At 44.9% G+C, this 24,777-nt stretch overlaps 1 protein-coding gene across 7 annotated transcripts in view; it reads right to left on the reverse strand.

Moving 5' to 3' along the window:
- DNM3 (dynamin 3) overlaps positions 1–19,653 on the reverse strand; it is a 172,457-nt gene extending 152,804 nt beyond the window's left edge. For all 7 annotated transcript variants that reach the window (XM_038143972.1, XM_038143971.1, XM_038143970.1 and 4 more), the window contains exons 1-2: positions 19,438–19,653; positions 2,944–3,017 (exon numbers count right to left, since the gene is read on the reverse strand). In XM_038143972.1, coding sequence (XP_037999900.1) covers positions 2,944–3,017; positions 19,438–19,583 — 220 coding nt within the window. In that variant the 5' untranslated portion in view covers positions 19,584–19,653. The remainder of the gene's footprint in view (positions 1–2,943; positions 3,018–19,437) is intronic.
- Positions 19,654–24,777: the final 5,124 nt, after the last annotated feature.

The raw sequence follows: 24,777 nt of genomic DNA on the forward strand, positions 1-24,777 counted from the left end.
TATCTATTAACTCAAACAAAAACCATTTAATCTTACTGCTGTATTAGATAAAAAAACACCAAGGTAAGAACTATACTCAAAGTAGTGAAACAAAAACTTCGGATGTTGAAGAAATAAGTTTGAATGTAAAAATTAAGGAACACCAACTCAAAGGAAGAAAAACCCACCAGCTCCCAAGCACACTCGAAATTCTCATCCCAGGTCATCTGTGCACCAACACTTGCATCTTAAAGACACACAATTTCTCACATTATCAAACTCAGAGAAAAACACTCAAAACTAATAAAGACTGACTTGTTGCTTGCAATATTTAATTAAAAACTTTGTATTTGCCTTCAGTATTTCAGCAGAGTACAAATTTGCAATGAATGTGGAGTGCAAATGCTAGAAAGCCATTTAGGAATTGTACTGGTACCACGAAAACATGTCAGTGACTGAAGGAGGCCAACAGGTCACTGTGAAATAGCTTTGTACAAACTACACAGAACTTCTAAAATAGGTAAACTAAATAAACACCTCATATTTTCCACGTCTCTCATGAGATGCATTTCTTACTATTGTTGTTTAATGTTACTAAGCTCTTTACCCAGATGTGTCAGGTCTCTCAGGTGCTGGAGGATCCCTGGTAACCCCTCCCAACCAATTCCTGCTGCACCCTTCCATGCCATGTCTGACCTAATAATGGATGGGCAAAGCTTTCTCTTACTTTGATGTGCACAAATGCCTCCTCTGCTAATTTTCATCTCTTAGTGAAGTGACTCGAAGCTTTAACCTCCTTTGTCAATCAAATTCACATTCCAAAACTATTCTCAGCCACTTCCAAAATGTTGCTGAAGTATGTTGTAGTCAGCTGTGCATGCCTACATAGAAAGTGCCCCGTCTCTCACTAGGAATACTCCAAGATTAAGAACAGTTACTTTTAAGACTCAAGAAAAATCCTAGGATTAAAAATTAGTTTTGTTTACTACAGCAACAAAAAGCTGATACAGCCCTCTAATTATTCTGTAACATTTTGGATAATTATGGGCTTCATAGAAATCAGCCCAGCATCTGCTTCCTGTAAAAGAACACTGTGCTTCTCTAAGCAGTTTTCTTTATTTTCTTTTCTTAAAATTAGTTCACAAAGATAAAGGTGACTTAAAAGATAAAGTTACTTGGAATTTCACCATCAAAAACAACAACAGTGGAACAAAGTTTAAAGAAAGTAACAAACTAATTAAAGCTTGCATTTTAAAGGTCTTGGCATTTAATTCCTAACAAGAACTACACAGCATTTCCCAAAGGGAGAAATAAACCTTGACATCCAGGAAACACAAAATTAGGCTGAAACTCAGCTCTCCTGAAGTTTTAAAGTTTTTTGTTGTGTTGTTTAAGCTATAAAGAAGAACTAACTTTCAGCAGAGAAGGTACCTGTGCGAAACCTAGAGGCCTACCTAAAGGCAGTAATACTTTGGGAACATAATAATGAGGGCAAGCAGATAGAGAAAAACCCTAAACCAAGGGACAGCGATGATTTTACAAAAGAGGTCAGCACAGAGCACTCAAGGGTATGTTTAGGATGGGTGTCAATGAATAAGTATTTAACCACTTGAGGTCAGATATAAGACAGGTCACCTCAGTTCAGTCTTTTTGAAAGGATTCAAAAAGTTCAAAGCTTTCATTTTCTTCTGCTCTTGCATGGTGCTGGAAAAGTCAGCTGAAGACTCTCCACAGCTAAGCCTCATTCGTGCATTTCTGCATCATCTGTCAGAGGCCAAAAGCCAGAGCCGCAGAAATGGCAAGTGTTCATTCCTCCAACTAAAACAAATGCTAACACATACCATATATAAAACACTATAAGAGTATGACACACTTGACAATCCCAACGTTCTTAAGCTGAGCATGCAGAAATCCCAAATTCCACTGTTTTTCCTTTCTCTTCCACGGTGTAAACACCATGGAAAATTTTATAGAGGCACTGAAAGTACGATGGCATTTTGAAAGCAGTAATTCAGAAAACACCCTGAAGCCCAAGCAGACTGCAGTCTACCTCCCTGTTGAACACTGTGAAGACCTTCAGGAAAGAAATACACACAAAAACTTAATTATATCTCTGACACAGGGACAGACTAAAGTTTTACAGGCAGCTATAATTTTGGTTTTTTCCCCAGTTTCATCATGGTACATAATTCAAAGACCACTTTTTGTTTCAGTGCTGCTTTGGATGTTATTTCGTTTCTTCTTTTACTGTTTTGAGCAGAAGTAAATAGCAAACCAGTGATTTTTGCTGCTTTTGATATTGATTTAGAAGTAACAACACCAAAAACTGGAATGATGGTGAACCATAACTGCTTTTAGATATGCCAGGGAACTGAGCTACACCACAGCAGATCAAGTGCCCCATGGAAGAGTACAGAGTGGTGAATTCTCATGAAAGATCTCAATGTGTCCCATAGCTTAGTGGTGCACCCAAAAATATTTATATTTTTGACCAGACAAATACACAGAACCTTTTTTTCCCCCAGTCCACTTTCTGCCCTATTTAGTGTAGTGAGCCCAACCAAAAAAGACAAGTTCTGAAAACAGCCTGTGTGGAATCAAATCTGTGTGCACTGGAGCAAGAGTTAAAGGTAGAAGTGCAGCAATTTTGGTGTGTTAACTAATACAACTGCAAAGCTCATCAAGAAATGAATAAATCAAAGCTAATTTCCAAAGCATATTGCATGTAATGATGTGGATTCAATTCACTATGTACTCTAGGATTTAGACATTATCATTTTCCCACAATGGGAAATGTGATAAGTTGGTCCTGAGCATACAATTTCGGAGCAGCAGCCCTTTGTTCCAGACAGTCTGATGGCATCTTCCTTCACATTGCTCATGTCTTCTTAGAGAAGTTTTTTCTCCTGCTGAAGTACATCAGCACTTTGTCCAGGCATTGACCCAAAAAGAGGAAGAGATTACCTGTTTTGGCAGTGATGAGCTGCAGGACCAGTGGTCGTCTTGTCACAATTCCAGAACCTCGTGGAAGAAAATCCCTAGAAACATTAAAAAATAGTTACTATCCAGAATTAATGTGCAGTTACGTAAGATATTGGACTAATTTGGAACCTCCTCTACATGAAAATGGAAAGGTGGTGTGGCTAGATTGATAGCAAACACTCCTATAAAGTAGGGTTGTTAATTTTGGTTCAAGGCAGTAGTCGGTCGTTACATATGAGACAAATGTGTATTAAAGCTAAATTACTGTCCCAGGGCATCCCCAAGCCTCCTCAAGACCATCACATGTAACATCTCACCTTGCACAGTAACAATACCTGAAGCCATGCCCAGATTTACCCAAATGATTCTGTCATCACTGCACACTTAATCTGAAGAGGATCTGGACACAGGAATACACACCACACGAAAGCTCTGGACAAACCAAACTGGCAGCACTCTGCACTACTCCTTCACATACTCAACTTCTGCCCGTTCAAATCCCCAAATAACTTTTCCACCAACACATCTGCCCAGAAGTTCCTCAGTGAAAGCAGAACACCAGAAGTCCTGTGGGATAGAGGGAGAGACCAGAAAGGAAGCAAGAAAACAAAAGTACCAGCTCTACCATGTCATTATGCATCCCCGTGGGCCTTTCCATGTCTCTAAAGACAGGCAGACTCCTTATGCAACTGGAAAGAAAGAAACCCAAAGCAAAATAACACATTTTTCTCAGTGTCTTCCCCAGTTGCAAGACCTATTAAACATTTAAAAACTATGAGATAAGGTTCAGTGAAAGGCTTTGAAAAGTGTTTCCTTCAAATAAGCATCTTTGGAGAAATAAAATTCAGGGGTAAACAGAGTTTCACAATCAGAGCAAGCTCATCAAAATCTCCTCATTTTTCCTGCCTCACAAGGGATGTTGAATCACTTTCCTGCCTGCCTCAGCAGCACTGCAAACTCACCTCTCTGGCTCAGGTGAAAAGCAGTGCAGCAAAGGCTTAGGGCAGGAATTTTCAGTCCAAAGGCAGGGCTGCTCTGGGTGACTGTTACACACCTAAGTGCCTGTACAAAGGTGAGGCGGGAATGTGCAGTGTCTTTGGGAGGGATGGGGAGAAGGTCAAGAGGCAGAGGAACAAAGCACAGCCCTGCCAGCCCTTTAGACACAACTGCTCAGATGGGTCTGCTCCAGCCACTTGGGAAATCACCTCTTGCCTATAACAACCACTGAGGATCTTCACACTGACCTTGCACTACTTAATGGAAGCCTGACTTTCTCAGCTCCCTTAAAGGCTGCACACAAACCTGCATGGTTTAAAACAGGCCTTGAGGGTACATCTATGAAAAATAAGCCACACAAATACCCAGGATATTATTTGTGCAAATCAGAGGATATTAGGTCTGAGCAGTTCCAGGCCAAGACAGGCTCAGGAACACAAAAGTGAACCTCTTTCCAGAAGCACCAACAAGGTGACAAAGCTTCAGCAGAAAAGAAACACAGCATCTCTACCTGTGATAGGAGTATTGAAGGTTTCCTTCCTAACATCTGGACATTAAAAAAAAAAAACCCCAAAAACATATGCAAGCAGTTCTAAGGCTCTGAGGAACAAGACCACCTGCCCTGTGCCCCACAGCACTTTAGAAGTCCCCAGCATTTTGAATGAAACAGTGTTAATTTGTAGCTAAATTGCTTTTCCCCTTCTCAGTATTTATTAATGTGTGCTTACAGAGGGATTACTCTGCAAATTAAAGCACACCATAAAGGGGGGGTTGTTCAAACACAAGCTGACTCATTAACTTCCCTACTCAAACTCAGACCTGCAGGCAGAAGTACAATTAATTAGGAATTCAAGTAATCTCTAAAGCAAAGATACTGCAAAAACATCAGGTGTACTGATTCAAATCTGCTGTGATGCTTTAGAACACTTGAGACAGCAACAGCACAGAGGAATTAGCTTAAAGAGATGCCAAAGGCCTTCAGAAAGGTCTCTATCATAATTTCAGTATCTACTAATGGAGAGAAAGCTGCTCCTCAATGAACATCAACTGCTACTTTCTCATGGGGAAACAGAAAATAATAATGGGAACATGGTCATACTTCTGTATGCACTGAAATGAACACAGCCCAGGAGACAGCAAATTAAGATTAGGATTACAGTTTCATACATTGGTTTTCAAGCATTTAATATCTGGGTTTTTTTTTTAATAAATAAATAAATGTATATATATATATATATATATATAAGGTAAAATGAATTGCCACTCAGGACAAAGTGGTCACCTAAACCAGTGTCCTCTACAGCACCACAGGAGACAAGAAAATCCTTTGAGGAGTCAAAGGCTGAAAAGATTTATTGATTTTCTGCTTCAGACTAAGCACATTCAGCGATAAAGAACACTGCATTAATGCAGCTCCCCGTGTACACAATGTTCACCCTTCCTCAACAGCAAAATTACAAAGAAAGGTTAAGACAACAATTTTCCTTCAGAACATGTTCTTAATATGCTCAAAAGTGATGGCATTCTCTACCCCTGTCCAATGAGCTGAACTATTTTCTGTTCAGGCAAACATCAGCAGAGAGAGGTTCCTGCTTGGTGACAGGGAGAGCTGTGTTGATCACATAACAACTCAACAGTGCAGCAGCAGGACATAAAACTTCTGCTACAAATGCACAGTTTGAAGAGGGAAGAAGTTAAAGAATGAGTCTCCCCCACCATTTAACCACTGAATGGGTGTTTTACCTCTCTGAAAGAGACACTGACATCAATCTGCCCACAAGGGTAGGGATTTATTTTTTAACATTTGAAATTTCAGCTAGAAAGCAACGGCACCTGTGTGCATTCTCTGTACAGCTCAAATCAGGTGTTACAAATAAATACATAAACTCTACTTACAGAAAAAAAAAAAAAAACAAAACAAAACAAAACATTTTTTTAAACACACACAGAAATGTAAGTCAAATCTGAAACAGAGCTTGCACATCTTTAGGAAAAGCAACATAGTACCACACAGCAGGGAATCAGATTAAATGCTGCACAACTGCTTCTGCAGAAATGCTGCTCTGACATCCACAGGACAGGAGGCAGCTCCTCTTCCTCTTGGGGCAGAAAGCATTCTCTAAAGGTTTGTTTGCAGCGCTGAATGAAACAACTCTGTATCAGAAATGGTCCCACAGCTTATACAAGTAACAGCAGCAAGAAATTGTATCAGAAATGGTCCCACAGCTTATACAAGTAACAGCAGCAAGAACGACAGCAGGAATGAACAGAGCCAAGTCTCAAAGGCTCCTTCTGACCAAAAGGACAATGCCCCTCCAGGTCCTGATGGCAGACTCTAACATTCTTCTAAGACTTGAGACAGCTGCTATCCACACCTTTTGGCTGGCACATACACATCTGTTCAGTGAAAGCTGGGATAAAAAATTCACATCAGAGTTGAAGCAGCTGCAAAGAAATCCATCTAGGAAAATATTCATGCCTGAGAATTTGTGCTCAAAGACACCAACAAGGGGGAGAAAAGGCTGTTTCCTGCGGTGGGGGCAGTGAGCCTGGGAGCACCTGTGTGCACAACTGCAGGACCACTTAAAAATGAGGAGGTGCAGGTGAGGAGAAACACATTGGGAATGAAAGCCCTGCTCCTTCAAGAGACATTCATCCTGCATTAAGATTCCAACTACTTTTACATCTTCACTCTCAGAGCATTCTCAGCACAAAGCACTGAGCTGACAGCAGCACTACTGGCTCAGCAGCAGTGACAGGACAGCCCATCAGCAAGGCCCGGCCAGGGCTGAATTTATCAAATGCAAAGAGGAGGCAAACAGCCAGATCTGCCAGGACGGCCCTTCAGGAACTTGTCAATCTTAGAATGCACTCAGCTGTTAGAATACCCTTAAATACTTTCAAAACCAAAGTATTTTCAGGGCTAAAAAATTTTTATCCTATAAAATTACTCATGTCTTCCTATTTATTAATTTAATTTTATTTATTTATTCTTTATTTAATTTAGTATTATTTATAATACTATATATTACTGCATAGCATAAGCTGTGTTGTCTTCTCTAGCACTGCTCATTTCCAGTATCAGAGATCTAGACAAGTGTATCTACTAAGTTTCATATATACTGTTTTTTTAATGCATAAAGGAACATACAGCAGCTTGAATTTGACTTGCTAAAAGCCAGGTCTTAAACTTATGCCACAGGATGGTGAAATACGTTGGCCATAGCAACACTTCAGCAGTTTCTAATAACAAGCCAGTCTGGGCTTTAGGGTGAAACAGTAATTAGAACATTCATTAATTGAAGAACCTCATAAAAGAGATGGAAACTTCAGGAAGGGCAGAAACTGTAGGGAAATGCTGAAAAGCAAATTAGACGGGCTCCTCAGTGAGGTGGTCTCATCACAATGCAGGACTGCAGCTTACACAGGAAAACACATCAAGCAAATCAACATAATGTGTTTCAGGGGGATTTCCAGGGAGAGTCTCCACTTAGGAGACCTTTAGCACACTAACAGTATTTATTATGTTAAAAAAAAAGACAATATGAAACTAAACAGAAAAATACCCAGTTTGTGTGAAAAGTGATGATGCATCACTGTTTAAAACTTATTTGTAGTTTCAAAATAATAACTTTTGCTTTTCTTTGCCAGTATAGGGCTGAGAAATGTCCTGTGCTTAGATCAGTTCCATGGTCAGTATCACACAGGATAAATGGCAACTCATTTACATCAATATCAATATAATTAATTCATACAAAACATAGGGGGAATCCAGGAAATCAAATAACCGAGAAAAATGTCAATGATTACACAGTAACTGCATTAATTAAAGAGCCACGAACAATTCTAATTGATAGTGATGAATTGTTAAAAAAATCAGAATTGCCTCCAAAGTAAAAGCCTCCCCATTTCTCACAAAGCACAGAAACACGCCAGGCTCAGGACAAGAGCCAGAGCTGTCTTACAGAGGAGCAGAAATGACCCATCTCTTTCATTGTGCCAGACACCATCAGCAGTGGCACAAGAGCTCTCCCACTAACACAAAGGCCATCCCAAGACCCCAAACCACCCTCAAATGCAGAAAGGCCCTGATCCATCAGCAGCTAATAAAACAACAGTGCATTGCTAGCACTCCCCACAGGCTTTTATTCCCAAGTTTTGCCAAGAAATGCAACACGGCTTTAATTGCAACAGGAAGCAATTGTGCTCAAAGTCAAAAGTTTTCCCGGGCCTTTTTCCAGCAGTGTTTATTGTTTTACACAACTCCAGCCTGGCACACCAGGAGCACTTATGGCCTGTATTAGCAGCTGAATGACCATGCCTTGTGCAAGAGACCACACAGTTTCACAGGAACACTGACACATGTCCATACAGCATCTCCAAGTTCTGTGGAAACACACAGAGGTACTCAAAAAGCTTTCCTTTTTCTTCCATTTCTCGTAGTTAGCCTCAAAGCAAAATGCTAAAAAACTCCAGAAACAGGAAAAAGCATGGTCCAGTGTAAGCCTGAGCATGGGAGGCATGAAACATTTCTAACTTCTTTCATCAGGTTTTAAAAACCCACAAACCACACCCAGGTAACTTGCAACTGGAGAACTCTTAATGCTAAAAATATACATCTGCAGACCTATTTTGCAGATTGCTCATTCTATCTCACCTGCTCCTGTGCTCACCAACCCCACAGAGATCCAGCTGCAGATCCTTCACTCACTTCTAATTCATTACAAAGCAAGGCATGTCCAAGAGATGGGAAATGTACTTTGCATTTACACAGAGGCCTTCTTAGGAATTAAGTCCGTGAGATTTGTCACCGCCAGCACTTCAAGTGACAGTGCAAAGATAACCCTAGGACACGTTCTCAAGAAGTCTCAAGAGGCACTGCCTCACTTGTGCTTTGATGTTCTCAACCACGTGCCTTTTAAATTCAGTAACACAGCAGTGTTTCTCCATGACACTGAAATTTGGCCAGGTATGCTGCTCCTCATCAGCTCCAAGTGCAAAGACCAGTTCTCACTGTCAGTCACCACTTGATCCCTCATATCCTCTCATTAATTACAGAAGGATAAATGGTTAATTGTTTGGCACAATGTCTGTCAATCAAGGGTCTCCCACAGCAGTGTTCAATGGCCTAGCATAATGGGCCTTACAGGAAGATGTACAAGACAATTAATCTTCATGATACCTATCTTAATTAGGCCTACCAGGCATGCTAAATGCATTTGAGAGGCTGTGGATTTTTAGTGATCTCAGATGTATCAGCTCCTGAAGCTCTGTACTGACATTTCCAGGGTATTTTTTGGAAACCACACAGCATAGATGGCTGGTGCTTAGCTCATGTTTGGTCTCAGTTTGCAGCAACCATTCTTTCAAGGTAAATCTTCCTTCCACTGATGGATCATTTTAATTAACCTGCTCAATCAAGCACAGTAACTACACATTCAGCCCATGCAGTGTGTGCAGGGCTTTAGGGGCAAATAAACAGAGTATCCAGCCACCTTAGGGCTGTCAACTCCTCCTCCTCTCAAGCAGGGTACATAAATTGATGGTTTTGAGAAGCCATTTTCCAATCCATCAATGCCCTTCACCACCACTGCTGAACTACTGGACCTCAGCAGAAAAGCAGAGACACCCCAATTATCCCATCCATCACTTTCAAGTAAGAACACAGGTTGAATTAAGAAAAATAAAAAATAAAGGGTTGAAATCTTATACAGCACTACAGCTAGCAGCCTAAAATGTCTCTTTGGGTCCCTTTTTCCCCCACTCCTTTATGGAATTGAGACCAACTATTAAAAACCCAGAGGGCAACGTTAAAAAAAAAAGTCTACTCAAAAAGACCCAGCTGTGGGAATATGAGAGTGTTGATTCTAAACGTGACAAAAAAGGTATTTTTGAAAAGCCCTTGAAAAACTGGAAAGGGATTCCAGTCACACTAACTGGGGACCTCCATAACAAGTATGCTCAATGCCAGTGCTTAGGCACCACTCAGGTGAGTGCTCTCACTCACTCAGGTGAGAAAGCAAAGCTTGAGATTTCCTCTGCATGCAGAAGACGGGGGAGAGAGCAGGCTCAGAAATGCCCATCATTATACTTCTCTTGGATCTGGAAGATGCTTTCTGTAAGTAGCTGCAGCATTTCTGCCCAACAAGATGACAGAAGTTATTACATCTCCCCCATTAGACATCATAGGGCTATGAGAAAATCAGTGCCAAAAATTACTCTGGTCCCAAAGGTAAAGACTTCCATTAAACAAAATTGGAATCAACAGGTTCTCCAAAGCAGGAGACATTTGAACTCAAGTCTAGGAAGGCACGGACCTTCTTAGAGCAATCTAATGCTGTACTTTGACAGCAGTGCCAGTACCCCACATCACATTTCCACACAGAAAAAGGCAAGACTGTTCACTGGCTCAAGGAAAGAAGATGCACTTCCTAGGATTCAAGAAAATGTCTTTCACATGATAGAAAGTTTTAAAATCTCAGCAATGCTTACAGGACTGCAATCTTGCCAGCAAAAGCCCAGGGGTGTGAGATGAAGAGCGCTCTGTTTGCAGCGCCTGTGCTGAGCTGGGCTGGCTGGCTGAGCAGAGGGGGAAGCTGCCAATGTGCAGGCTCGTGGGCAAGGCACGGTATGCACGATGCATCTGTCCTCCCTGGCAGCCAGCCAGCCCTCTGCTGCATCATCCTCCTTCCATGGGTGAAAATGCCCTTTTTCCTCTGTCCCTTTTAAGATTTTACAAAAGCTTCTGCTATTTCCTGCCCAACGGTGCTCTCTGTCAATTCCAAGTGGTGGTGGAAGGGGGAGAAAGGAAGCACAAAACACAAAGAAAGCCCAACAATTCCCAGAATTTTGGTGTCAAAAAGAATAAAGGGGACTTAGCAGAACAACTTACTCTCCCTAATCAGATATGTTTGCTTTTAGGAAAGGACTCATTTGCATAGGATGCTGGTGCATAAAAGCCCATCCATTCTCAGGATGAATACTAATGCAGCAAGATTCTGTATCTCAACACAAGAAACAAACAACAAAAATTCTTTACTCACTTTAAATTGTTGTCAGTGCTCTAAATAGACCTTGGCTGTTTGGGTTTTTTTCCAATCACTTCCAGCTGCCAAATGCAATTGACAATGTTTCTTCAGAAAGATTTTAGTAAGAAGTTTTCCTTCATAATATAATCAGAGATAAAAATATGACTGCAAGGATCAGAAAGAAAACAACATGTCCCAACAAACCAGGCACATCAGCTACATGAAGCTAATTACTACAGAAATACTTGCATTTAGCAAATAATTCACCTCTTGATACTCTGTCAGGACAAATCTTTTAGATATCGTGAATTCCAAAAACCCAGAAAAAACTATCTGCTGCTCTTCCTCCCGAATCCCACTGTCCTGAACTGGGATCCATCAATACAGACTTTTTAAACAGTAGCACAGTATACAGTCAGCTGTGACACAGCCTAGTAAAACTCCAGAACTTTTCAGAAGCATCGTGAAAATACATTTGTCTTTTGTAGCAGACAAGGAGTCAAACTGTACAATTACCTTTTTTGATACATTTTTGATATATCTTTTGGTACAATACGAGCCATTTCAGATCATTTTGTAGAGCTGGAATGTAACTGGATTCAATTCCTGTACTCCCTCTGGAATATACACACAGTGGGAACTGCAGTATAAAGAGTATGAATTTATCAACGGGAAGACAACTACAGAAGGAAGGGGAAAAGGAGATTGTTTCCAAAACAAGTGACAAACAGCTTCTCTTCTCTAGTAATTTTATCCTTTTCTACCTGCCCATTTATCCTTCTCTGAGCCTGTGGTATGTGCAGATTAATATATTGTCCAGGACAATGCAAAGTCTGTTTAGCTCAATAGTGAAATTTTATACCAGCCATGATCTCGCATCTCTCTGCTCACCAGAAACTGAATTATTACCCCAACAAAAATTTATACTAGAAGTCTGACCCAAAGAGTGTTTTGTGCTGCTACTTCCCAGAACACTAACAAAGTCATCAGGCTGCAGGTCTCAGTCCAAACTCCTGAGCTTCTCAGCCTCTTTCCCAGATCTGATAGGCATTGAGGATCTTCTGTCAACGTTTGTTTATCACCTGAACAAATAAACAGGTGAGCACACAAGGGCATAACACTGCCTCTGATGGATTATGCCAAAATTTCTTCAGCAGCTCCCAGCTTGGCTGATGAGCAGGGCTGGAAGAGAGCCCATTTCCCCCTGACATGCAGCAGAGAGCAGAGAGGTCTCCCAGTGGTTCTCGTCCTTGCCATGCAGAGCCTTGTCTGTTCTCTGCAGGTGAGTTACACACAGGCAGCTCAGAGCATCCTCTAGAGCTGAGCGCCACTGAATGGATGTGCACGGTTTAGGCACCTGCAGTGCACAGAGTAAACAAGGGACCGAGTGCCCGAGGTAACTCTGGCTTTGCTGATCTCCTCTGTGAGGGCTGAAATCTGTGCTACAGCACAGAGCATCTCCTGCACACCTGAACAACGAAACCAGGTACTGAATTAAAAGTGTAACTTCAACACACAAATTATAAAAGCTGACATTATCAGCAGACACTTGGGTTGAAAACCTCTCTTATCTCCAGCTACAGTCTCCTTTACATCCCAGAGGCTATCACAGACAACAGTGTTTGGCAGCACATCAAAGCCCAGCACCCAGTTAAATGGGATTTTGCTGCTCTCTAGTTCAATAATGCTGCCTTGTTCATCTCCATGCAACTTGCTGAAGAAAAGGATGCAAGGTCACAGTTAAATAATGCTCATTTCCTGTTCTCAGCATATTTACACTGCAGGTTTACACTGCAGACATACAGCATTAAAGGGATTCTCAGTAGCCCTGTTACACACGAGCACAGCGAATGGGGAATTCACAGACTTCTATACTTGCTGTTTATGTCTAAACACCTCCCCCCACAAACCAAAGTAAGAAAACAAAACAAGAAAAAGCAAAGAAGTATCTCCCCTTCAAGCCTGCAATCTAGGCACTGCTGAGAAACCCATAAATACTTGGAGGAGCATCTTCAATTTGCTCAGTGATCAACTGAGGGAAGGCAAACCACAAACATGATCGCTCTCTCAATGACTAAGCTATTGCTGGTGCCTTTTTGGGATGAGCAAACACTGGCACATCTCAGCTGTGCGAAGCAGAATCCAAGACTCAGTTTTGGTTCCAAACAAATCTAAATCAGCCATCACTCAAACAAGAGAAATGCATAACAGCAAGTTTTAGACAACAGTGACAGCTATGCCACACAGTAAAGAGTGGCAGAGAGCAGTGTCCACACTTCCATGTCTGTGCTGCAATCCACGGCAGCATCACTCCCGATGTTTACTGGTGAATGTCCAAACAATCCCATTGCTAACATCTATTTATCTAAACTGGAAATCCTTGTTTGCTATTTCATCTACACAGGAAAGTGACATAAGCTTGAAACATCAGCAAGCAATGCCCATCAAGAAACAGCAAGACAACAAAGGTGTTGGTTATTTGTTGATTTCAACACTACAAAATCCCAAGCGTGGGCTCCTTCTTGAAGACAGTGAGTAACAGGATTTATAATATTCTACAAGAGTCTAGAGAGTCAATCTGTGAAACTTTCACAAGTGCCTCTGTATTAAAAACCAGGGAAGTCTGGATAAAGTGAAGGAGATTCCTATGCGTGGCAGCAGCTGTCTGGCCACAGAGAGCAGGCACAGACTTCCCCAGACATTTTCCTGTGGCAGGCTGTGAGAAGATCAGGGAAAAGAATGAGAAGGAATTCTTATCTCCTCTTGCTGCACCATTTGTTGTGCACCTGTGGAATGTGATATGGAGCTTTGTTTACCAAAGGGTGATTTCTTAATTGGATACTGGATGGTGTTTGGATGGATTGGTCGATTAGGTCAAAGCTCTATTGAACTGTCTGTAAGGGTTACGAGCTTCTTAATAAGAATAGTATAATACATGATATAGAGAATAAAGCAATTGATCAGCCTTCTGCAATCAGGGAAACAATGCTAATTATTACCTGGCTGGGAGCCTGCAGTGACACCTATGGTCTGAGAAAAAGAGAAAACCCAACCCACAAGCCCCTCCCGAGCTGACTGCTCTCTTTAAAAACGATCAGAGTGCAGCCACCTGCAGTACCCTGATGGATTGAACTGCCACTAACAACTGCCTCTGCATCTGCAGTGCTGATTCCTCACAAGGCACTCGAGACCAGACTGGGGTTTTCTTGAACATTGCTTTTTGCAGGGTTTTGAAGTTTTTCTGAAGCCTAGAGCACAGACTTCAAATACTACACTTGTGTTCACTAAATGCTACAATACCCCGGTCGTACACAGCGTGCTGAAGTTATAGTAAGGCTATGTATTCTCACAGGTACACTTTACAAAAGTGAAGTGTTACTTATTGATTTAGCATCTCTGAACTACCTGATACGCTGAACTTCAATGCCACAGTACAGGTCAGAGCTCCCTGCACTATGCCTGCCTCATGACAGAGTACAGCTTTTCTTAATTGGCAATTTTACATGCCAAAAATAAAAGAGACAAATCCTCAAAGTAGTTTTAGAGGAAAAAAATTACATGTGGGGTGGTGCTGAAAAAACAGCATATTTGTTTGCACGTCTGTTTTTTAATACACATTTCCTTTATTTTGTGTATATCAACTCTCAAGACTTGAAGGGAAAAAAAAAAAAAAAAGAACTTTAAGTCAACAATAGAGTTACATTTAAGGGCAAAACCAGGCCATCTGTATCCCATCCAAATGGCTAGTTTGTTCTTCAATGTATAAATGCAAAAACCTAATTCAGGGAAGAAACCCAAATGTACCACTGTCTCATTTGCTGCTGTTTCTAATAAATGAAATACCCAGAACATCCTTGCTTTCGTTCACCAGATTATTTTGATAACTAGTCAAATATACTCAACACTGTACTCCAAGCTGTACTATGTCTTAATTAGTCAGGAAAAGGAGTGGCTGACTCGCATTTCCAGAAGATCCTTAAGATTAAAAAAGAGTACACAGCACCACGTCTCCGTTTGTATCTCAGTTTGCATTCAGCTTGGCTGCTTAGCTTTTTCCTGCCTGTTTCACAAAAGAGGAGATTTTCTGTCAAAAAGTTTTTCTGTCAATGCCTAGTAACTAAAAGAATAAAATACCTGCACCAATCTTAATACATCTCCCCCACGAAGCATCAATCCAAATATGTGTCTACATCCTTCAGGGAAATTTTCTGCTCTAGCAGCCAGAGTTAAAGTCCCTTCTCTTCTCCTAATGACTCAACGCAGTCTTTTCACAACCGCCATCTCAAGCAGAACAGAATGAGCTGAGCACACGAGGAGCAGTAATTTCCAAAAGAAATAATCACTACATATGTCATAATAAATAGCTCTACTTACATGCAGTGGCCCTAAGATTGTCAAAAGCATCTCAGATCAAAAAGCTGTAAAGCTGAATTACACAATCAGACCTCGGGCTCTTAAAATGAAAGTGCCTGTTTGATGATGACTGACAGGCTTACAATCAAGAGTTCACATCTCTTATAAAACAATTATTTGGCCTCATGCAGTTTGTGTTACATTAAGCAGGAAGGGAAGTGAAGAGCTTTCAAGTTGGAAATCTAATTATTAATTTCTTGCTATTTTTAAGAGTAAAACAAGGTTCTGATTTCTGAAGAAGGAGGCCCTGACAAGGCAGCTTGCTGTCTGTGCCTTCAGTTATCTGAAAAACCCATTTGGCTACAGATGAAATAATAGAAAGTGCTTTCTCTCCAAATACAGTTTACAGGGATTGCTTCCTGCCAGTAGTTTTCTTTTAAGTAACCTAATTATTATCAAAAGCCAGTTGGAAAAGCACAAACAGCATATAAGCTCGGGGCCCTGGACTGCTCAGGAGCACAGGAATAAGAGAGGCCCAGTGCCTTCTCCCACTGGCAATCTGCTGCCATTTGTTGTTTGACTCTCCTCTGTGCTGTTGAATCGCTCTCCAACCAAGCCCTACCAGAAGGCTGCAATGGATCCTTTGCTTCAATGCTGGCTCACCATTTCCTGGGCACATTTACTCCTGTTACAAAGGGAAGCAGAAGGAGGTAGGAAGAATATTTGCTCTTCAGACAACTTCATTTCCTCAAACACACACCACGAGCTCCAGTTATGAACACGTGAAGGTCTAACCCATAAATGGAAATGACTGCTGTCCTCAGGTGCTCTCTGGAATCTCTGTTTGCATCTAAATGTAACCAGAATCCTGAGAGAAAAACCTTCACACACAGTCCTTGGCTACCAAAATAAACTGTCTCCCTACACACAGAGGAGCAGTACGCAAAGAGGAAACTCTCCACATTCCTCAGGGGATGCTAATCCAAATAGCAACAACAATGAACACTTTGGGAGATTCCACACATTGATTCCACCTTAGTTCAAAGCCACCTACAAGGAGACAAGTAGCTCTGGGTGTCCCACAATTCCTGCAGAATTCCTCCCTCACTCAACACCACCATCTGTGCAAAACACATGTGAGCTGATCCCAACATATTCCCTGCCTGCTGCTACTCACTAAGGATCCTGTGTGCACCTGAACAGGCCCTGCTGCTACCCTGGAGGCAGTGATGGATAGGTGTCATTCATTCAGCAGGACCCGGCTCCCACCCCCAGGCCACCTGCCAGCCCACGCAACAGATTCCTCACAACCCTTTGGAAAAGTGATGGCAGCGCATAAACGAGAGGGAGGATAACCTGCACAGCCCAACAGGTTCCTAGGAGCCAGAAAGAAGCTCCAACTCTTGATACCACCTGCAAGTCAGAAAATAGTTTCTACTATCCAAGTGCAAAAAAAAAGTAATCTTTGCACAACCAAAGGCCTTGTGGAAGACTGAAACACCCACAGTGCTATAGTGGCTCCAAGAGAGCAGGGAATGACAACCTGACCCTAGAGTTAAAACTGCCTTGCCAACCTCTCCACAGCTCCACTGACAACACACGTTAACAACCAGCAGCATGGTTGTAGCAACACCCATGGAGGATATCCTGCCTTCCTCAGACCAATTACAGCTACTCCTGAAGAAAAGAGATCTTCAATATCTCTCTGAAGGCTAACAGTTCAAAATCTACTAATGATAATGATTCATGAGGTAAAAAAAAACAAAATGAAACGACACAACAAAAAAACCCACAACCACAAAACAGCCGAAACCAAAAAAAACTAAACAAAAGTCGTGAGAATTAATGCTCAAACTTCAGAGCAATGCAAGGATTGTTTTATTGTCATGTCAATTTCAAAGCTGTGCTACTATTAGCTAAAGTTGGCCCTGTGGTCACGCAATATACCAGTAACAAAGAGAAACAAGGGCAGCAGGCTCTACAGGGAGATTCTCTACCTCTACAAGCCATATTAAGACAGATGTGGATGAAACAAACTTGTTTGCAGAGAGCAGCTGCATTATCCCATGAAAACAGAAATATCCTATGGCTTACTAAAAAGAGACACAGGCCATTTGTCTGCTGATCTAACAAGCAAAATCCTCTTCTGAGCTCATGGATATCTATTAATCTGGTTCTGAGGGTTCACAACCAAGTTTTCACAGCTTAGCCAGGGCACATCTGCTGACCACACGTACTCAGTCTGGAGGAAAAGCACAAGCAAAATATCCGTGCTCAAGTCTGATGGAATAGGTTTGAAACAATGCAGTTTAATGTCATTTTTGCAACAGGCTCTAAGGTTGCAAGCAGGGAGGTACTGCAGATCAGTTCATGCTGAATCTCAACAAGGTACTGCATAAAACAATGATATAGAACTCTGAAACCAGGCTGAAAGAGTCCAAATTCCAAATCCCATGCCACAGAGACATTCTGGTGTTTCACAGCAGCCTGTAATCTCTTCTCTGAAGAGACTGTCTCGAAGTGCCTGCAGGCTCCACAGTGAATAACTATATGAGTAAAAAAAGTTACAGCCCTTAGCTCTCCTTCCTAATTCCTCCTAGAAGTGCCCACGCCTCACTCGTGCAGCTGGTTCCAGCCTCCTGACCGAACAGGCCAGATCAGCACAAACTGCTCGTTTTCACCTTTTGCTCCAGCCAGGCACATCCAGGCGGCTCAAAGAACAGCTCCACCTGCGGATCAGATGGAGCAGATCCCGCGGGCAGCCGAGCAGTGACGAGCATCTGGGAGCAGTATGATCTTCCATCGGCACAGCTGGACCCAGACACCGACATCAGCCCACCTCACTCAGCCCCGACCCCAGGGACAAAAATAGCCTCACTGACAAGAAAAATTAAGGTGCTTTTTCCCCTCAGCACATGTGCTTTGCACAGCTTTGTGGATACGTAGCTCAAAAAGTCAAAAGGTTACCAAAATACTTTTAAAGGACTTGTTTGAAGAGAACAGTAATAATCTGATGACCAATCGTGCTTTCTGAGGATCTCATTTCTGTTTTCCAAACTCGAGAGACTTGCCAGTACTGTCAACACCAGTAGCTAGCTACAGTCTTCAAGGAGAAAGAAGAGGAAGAACTGACATTTAACACAGTCAGTTCTGAAGGAGAGATGAAGAACCACTGTACAGTATTTTTATACTGGGTGTCAAAAGCTATTGCAGCCTAGCACACGGCCAGGTTGTGGATCGCCACAGCATTTAATATTACCTTGGGTGAAGATCTCTGCACATCAAAGACCCCAATCACCGACGCACAACAGTATTTCGACCCTATAATCCGGACTAGGATCGCAGCTCGGCTGCGGGAGCACCACCTCCCTCCGGAGCCCGCAGCTATTCGAGGCAAACGCAGCAGGAACTTCACCAAACAGCACGTGAAGCCCATGTTTACCTCGGGACCTCTCCAGAGGCACTGCCTGGCCGCCAAAATGCACCGCCTGAATCGTCAGGCTTCCCCTTTTCCTGTCAGTGATTTGTTAGAAACGATGCGCATGTTGGACTTGACGATCTCGGAGGTCTTTTCCAACCTTCATGACGCCGTCATTCGAATACCCACGGGCGCGTCGGGACGGTGCGAATTTATACGCGATGGGGTGGGAGGAATGAGCCGCCCAGAGCCAGCTCCTCACCGAAATTAGGGCTTGGGGCTTTAAACACCTCGTTCCTCTCAGGCAGCGGTCACCCCCACACCCACACGCACACACGGAGCGGGCACACGAACGCGCTCGCACCGGAGCCGCGGCGGCTTCCCCGCAGCGCGCACATCGCATCACGGGCGCTGCGGGGCCAGGGCCCGCCTCGCCACCCCCGAGGCACCGCGGGGGGAGGGACACCGAGCATCCTCGGTAAGGACCGAGCACCCACGGTGGGCTCGGAGCCGCGAACTGTCCCCCAAAAACCCCTCCTCGTCCGCGCCCGCCCGACACCGCCCCCCCCGCCTTGGCCGCTCTGAGGGGGGCGCGCGCCGCGGCCGTTGGGAAGAGCGCGCGCCGCGGGCCGTGCGGGGGCAGCGGGGGGGCGCGGGGGTGCCGTGCCCGCCGCCCCTCACCTGGACACGCAGTTCTCCAGCACGGAGCTCTTGCCGGCGCTCTGCCCGCCAACCACCGCGATCTGCGGCAGGTCGAGCAGGCAGTTCTGGCCCAGCGCCGCGAAGGCATCCTGCAGCCGGTTAACGAGCGGGATGAGCCCCTCCATCCCGCCGCCGCCACCGCCTCCTCCGCCCGCCGCCGCTGACAGGTAACGGCCGGCGCACTGCGCATGCGCCTCTCCCTCCGCGGGCCGGGGGCGGGGCCTCCGCTGGGCGGCCACGCCCCCTCCGGTGCGGGTCCCGGTGTCGGCCGCGCGATTGTCCCGCGATTGTCCCAAAATCCGTTCTTCCCCCCGCTGTGCCAAAGGCCCATCCACGCTCAGAGTCAAGGGGTTGGATTTGTTTGTAGTTCTGCGCAGAAAGATGGCTGGGTGGCAAATCCACAAAGCCAGCGCGTCAACTGTCAGAAGTTTTCCCTTTTTGTGGATTTTAACAAACCAAGGCGTTGATGTTTATTGGTTACAAGTTATCTAGTTCGCTTATTAATTCGTGCTCTGTCTTCTGTTGGTTAATGATCCTCTTGCTTCCAGTTAATCTGCTAATTAATCTGCATGCTCAGTCTTTCTCTTAAATTAATGTTTTTGGTTCGGTGGTCTGTGAGTCAGTGGTCACAATTTGCCCCTGCCAGAATTACCTCTTACCCAGCCAGAGCTGATTTCAGCACAGTTGCTCATTTGTTTTTATTAGTTTCCTCCTTATCTTGGATGTCCTGGCAAATATCTTTGTAGCCCCTAAATTCTGCTTTCTTTGTGTCAGCTGAGAATGGTACACCCTTCTCCCCTTTGGTAACCTCCCCCTAGGTCTGAGATAACTGAAACATGTCAAGCCCTAAACCTTCGCAAGGCAATTCTATCGACAAGTAATTTGTCTTTCTGCCATCTGGACATCACTTAGAACTTGCTTGTTAGGGATTGCTGTTTCACAGATTGCCCAGAGAGGCTGTGGAGCCTCCCTCACTGGAGATATCCCAGAACCAACAGGACCCAATCCTGTGCCTGTGCTCTGGGATGATCCTGCTTGAGCTGGGAAATTGGACCAGATGCCCGTCTGTGCTCCCTGACAACCTGACCCATTCTGTGATTCTGTTCCTGCCTGAGGACAAGGCCACCCCGGTGCTGGGACACTTGGACACGAGGAGCACGGTTCACCCAGGCCTGTGTGCTGACCATGAGAGCACCACGCTGCCCCTCTCCCCCGAGAGCCCCAGCCCCAGGTGGCCGCAATGCCAGGCACAGGCAGGAGCTCTGCCAGGCTCAGGCACGTTCCGAGGAGGAGGAGGGGGATCCGGCAGGGCGGGCAGCAGGTGATGGCTCAGGAGCGGGCTGGGAAGCCACATCGAGGTCCAAGCCGTGTCGCTGCGGCGGGTTCAATTAAAAATGCACACTGAGGCTGAGCTAAAAGCTCAGGCACACAACAGAGATGAGATTTAGCTGCGATTACTGGCAGCAGTCACACCATGAAAATATGCGAAAGGCAGGCTTTGAGCCGTGCAGCGAGAAAAGTTCTCCTCTCTGTTGGAGCAGACACTGGCCTCGCTCAGCGGGAAAAGCAAAACAAAGGGAGCTGTGAACATCCCGCAGGCTGACTGAGGCTAACGATCTGGAGGATTATCAAAACTTCTTGGCCAGAGCTCTCAATAAGTGTGAAAAATTACCCTACAGCAGACCGACCTATAACTCTGGAAACGAGTGACGGATTTGAATCGGCACGAGGCGGAGATGGCTTCTCCTCGCTGCTGCAGTCAGATCACAGCCTCTGGGAAAAGCCTTGCCATCATTTCTGTCTGCCTGGGAGCCTGGGAGTTATTGACATAATTATGCCAATTAGCAGCATGATTATTTCTTTTCCCACTCCTGGACGAGCGAGCTGTGCCAGGAGGCACTGGAGTAGCTGCCTGGCCTTCCTCCAGCTCGTGGGTTTCTATGGAGGCTGGAAGTTGGGAAGAACATTATGAGTGTCCAGAGCACTTTGTGCTGCCCCCGTGAAATAATTAAGATCCGAAGAAGAGCAGCCTGGCTGTAGGATTGCATCTCCACAGGAGACAAATGAAGACTGAGAAAGGCACGATGCATGGGGAGCAGCACCATGCACACCTTCAAATTGGTCATCCAGGGAACTGGCCTTTCTGTGAGGGCTTTAAATTACAGCTTTGTCTGCTTCCACGATTAAAATAAAATAAATTAGGAAAACAACTAAGATTAGGAAAAGTTTGAGTTATTCCCCCGACACTGGGAAGTTTCCAAACCAAATTTTTGGTCTGGTGAAGCAGAGTTAAAGCCATTAAGTGCCCACATTCACCCTGCAACTCTATCACTTACAAAAATCCACTTTCCCCACTCCAAAAAAAAAAAAAAAAAGCCACCAGCGGCCAAGTATAGATTCCCCACCTTTCGGGAAAAGCACAAACAATTTCATGATGGATGCTTCTGTTATCATGAGAGGTTTTTCTCATTTTTCCAACATCTCCAAGAGAGCAGGGAAGGAGAGAGGAGGGGCTCCAGAGCATATCTTTAGGTCTCTGCTTTTCCTGACTGATTTCTCTGGGCAGCTTGTTCCAAACCCCCGTGCAGAACCCAGCCTGGCTTTCTGAATTTGCCAAGATTCAGAATGGCTAAATTAAAGGAAACAGTAGTGCTACTAGACCACTGCAAAGGTTCTTGTAACAAATAACCCTGAAATGCAAGTCCCAAATCAGTGTCAGGGGGTCATGCAAGAAATTGTTCTCTGGGGGAGCAGTAGGGGCAACCCCCAGGAGCACAGAGCTGTGCTGCTCACTGGTTAACCAGCTAAACACAATCTGGTTTTACCCTGCTGTGCTCACTTGTGCCCCTAGTAATACAATACAATAAACTACAATATTTATAATTTCCTTTTGCTGTGGGCCAGGCTCAGCAAGGAGAGAAAACCTCTGCCAAGCACTTTTCCTGGCATGGCAGGAAGGGTGGGTGCCCTGATCCCCAAGGTGACTCCAACAGTGTGGTCTGATGTCACACGTCACCAGCTCCAGCACAGCCTGCCTGGGGCCCCCAGTCACAGCCTCCAGTGCATTTCAGATCAAGGCTACAGACAGCAAGCTTGTCCTGCCACGACTTTCAGAGAAATATATGGCAAAAATAGCCTGGCTTCAGGGCGCAGCTGAACCCACAAACTCACGCACAGACACTTCTCCCTAACCAGGCAGTGATGCTGGCACTGAGGACATTTGGACCAGGTCCCCAGGCTGCTTCCCAAACACACAGCAGTGCAATTCCCTTCAGGAGAAATGAATTCTGAATAAAGCAGCCGAATGGGGACTTGCAGATGTCTGCAGTGAAGAGCCAGGCACGCTGCCCTGCCCGGGGCAGCAGAGCGCAGCAGAGGCTGCTCCTCTCCCCTAAGAACAGACAGTTCCTCCACACCTGCTCGTCTCTCCAGGGACCTTCCTCACCTCCTTCTTGCTTCAGGCAAGAGTTTTGGCAGAGCTTTTTAGGCAACGGATGGGCACAGAGCAGGAGGAGGTGTGGGCAAGGGGCAGCTCCCAGGTTCTCGGCAGCGCTTGGCTCTGCAGTGGTGCCAGCCAGCATCATGCCTGTGCATCTGCCAGGACGAGAACTCAGACCTTGAAGCTGCAAAAGATGGAACTCAAGCCCGTGAAAGAAAGCCAGAGTGGCTGCAGAGCTGTGGCTGCAGCATTTCTCCCGTGTGAAGAGGATGTGCTTTCTGCCTTCCCCCCACAGCCCGGGGCACTGCTGACTCACTGATGGCAGGACAACAGAGTGCCTGTCCCATCTCTGCTCTCTCCTGCTCTGTGACCTCCAGCTGCATTCTTTACTCGGGTGCATCCCGTTGCAGGGTGGAAAAAGGGCACCGTGCTGCATTGCAGCCTGCAGAGATGTTTCCCTGCAGCCCTCAGCACCCTAGGAAAGAGCTGCACTCCCTCCCTGCAGCCTGGCAGCATGCCTGCTTCCTTGGCCACAAAGCCAGACAAGCCAAGTGCTTCCCCAAGGGAAGATTGCATGGACAAAACACTTCCCACGTGCTTCCAGCCTGGGAGTGGCTGCTGCAGCCCTTGTTGTGCTGGACCATGCCATGCAGCATCCCCAGGCAGTGGGGCCGAGGCTCTGCCCGGCTGAAGGGAATCAGCCCAGGGCTCAGCACCTGCAGCTTTTGCTGCTGCAAAATCTCTGCCAGCTGCTTGCTGTACTTTGAGCTGATGACAGTACGTCCCTTATCCACCTCCACCCTGCTCCCAAGAGAGAATTGGAGTGTCATTCTCTTCTCCAGAACAGGGACCTGGGCTGTGACACATTAACATGTGCCACATGTTCACCCCATCAGTGCCTGCCTCACAGTGTCGCCATCCCAACAGCTGCCTGCACACAGCCACCCTGGGCCAAAAAACCTCTCTGCATCCTTCTACCCAAGCTCAGGAAACTCAGTGCTGACCCACCAACTCCCAGTGTATCGTTCACTGAGGCAGCAGCAGGACATGGATGCGATGCTCTGAGAAGGGACTGGGCCAGCCTAAAGCATCCCCAGCTGGCTCCAGGCTCACCCCTGAGCCGTGGGGTGAGTGACACACCTGACTCTTTTTGTGCTGGGGAAGCCAGAAAGGAAAAAGTCAACATCTCCGTGCCAGGGGGGTTGCTAAGTGACGGCAGAGCTTGTTTCTATCCCACCACTGACAGCGTGCCTACGCTGCAAGGGAAGGAAGTGAGGAGTAAGGGATGTAAACATGAGCACATTGCCAAAACTCTCACAGAATCACCCTTGCCAAACATATACATTAGCTGTGTGTTTTGGCTGCCAGCAGAGAAATATTTACTACGTGTCAATTACTCCAGCCTTGGAGCATTTTACCTGCAGAGGAGGATTTGCAGCACTCATGAATTTGCCAGTTTTCCAGCAGAAATTAATTTCCAAAGCAAAGTTGTCAGGCTGTCAGTAGCTGCAAGAACAGCTGCAATGAACTGGGATTTCATCCTTACATTGTTTCTAATAGATGGCTTTTGTTTTTCCACCAGGATGTGGCGTTATGCAGCATTTTGGAAGCACAACAGAAAGGCAGGACTGGACAAGGGAGGGATGAAGGCAGCCTTTGTATGAGCTCCTGGGGAAGAAAGGAGATGGTTTCGGTAAAAAAAGGGCACACACACACAAACCTATGTCGTTAAGATTATGTGGAGAATTGCAAACTAAGTTAAAAATAGAGTAAATGCAGCACTGCTGATCTAGTTGAGAAATTTGCCATTGCTAAGCTAGGTGGATAATAGATATCTTTCAGAACAGTGCTCATCACAGAGGAGCTTTAGAAACTGCATG

The sequence above is a fragment of the Motacilla alba genome, chromosome 8 (genome assembly GCF_015832195.1).
Source record: "Motacilla alba alba isolate MOTALB_02 chromosome 8, Motacilla_alba_V1.0_pri, whole genome shotgun sequence".
NCBI lineage: Eukaryota > Metazoa > Chordata > Aves > Passeriformes > Motacillidae > Motacilla > Motacilla alba.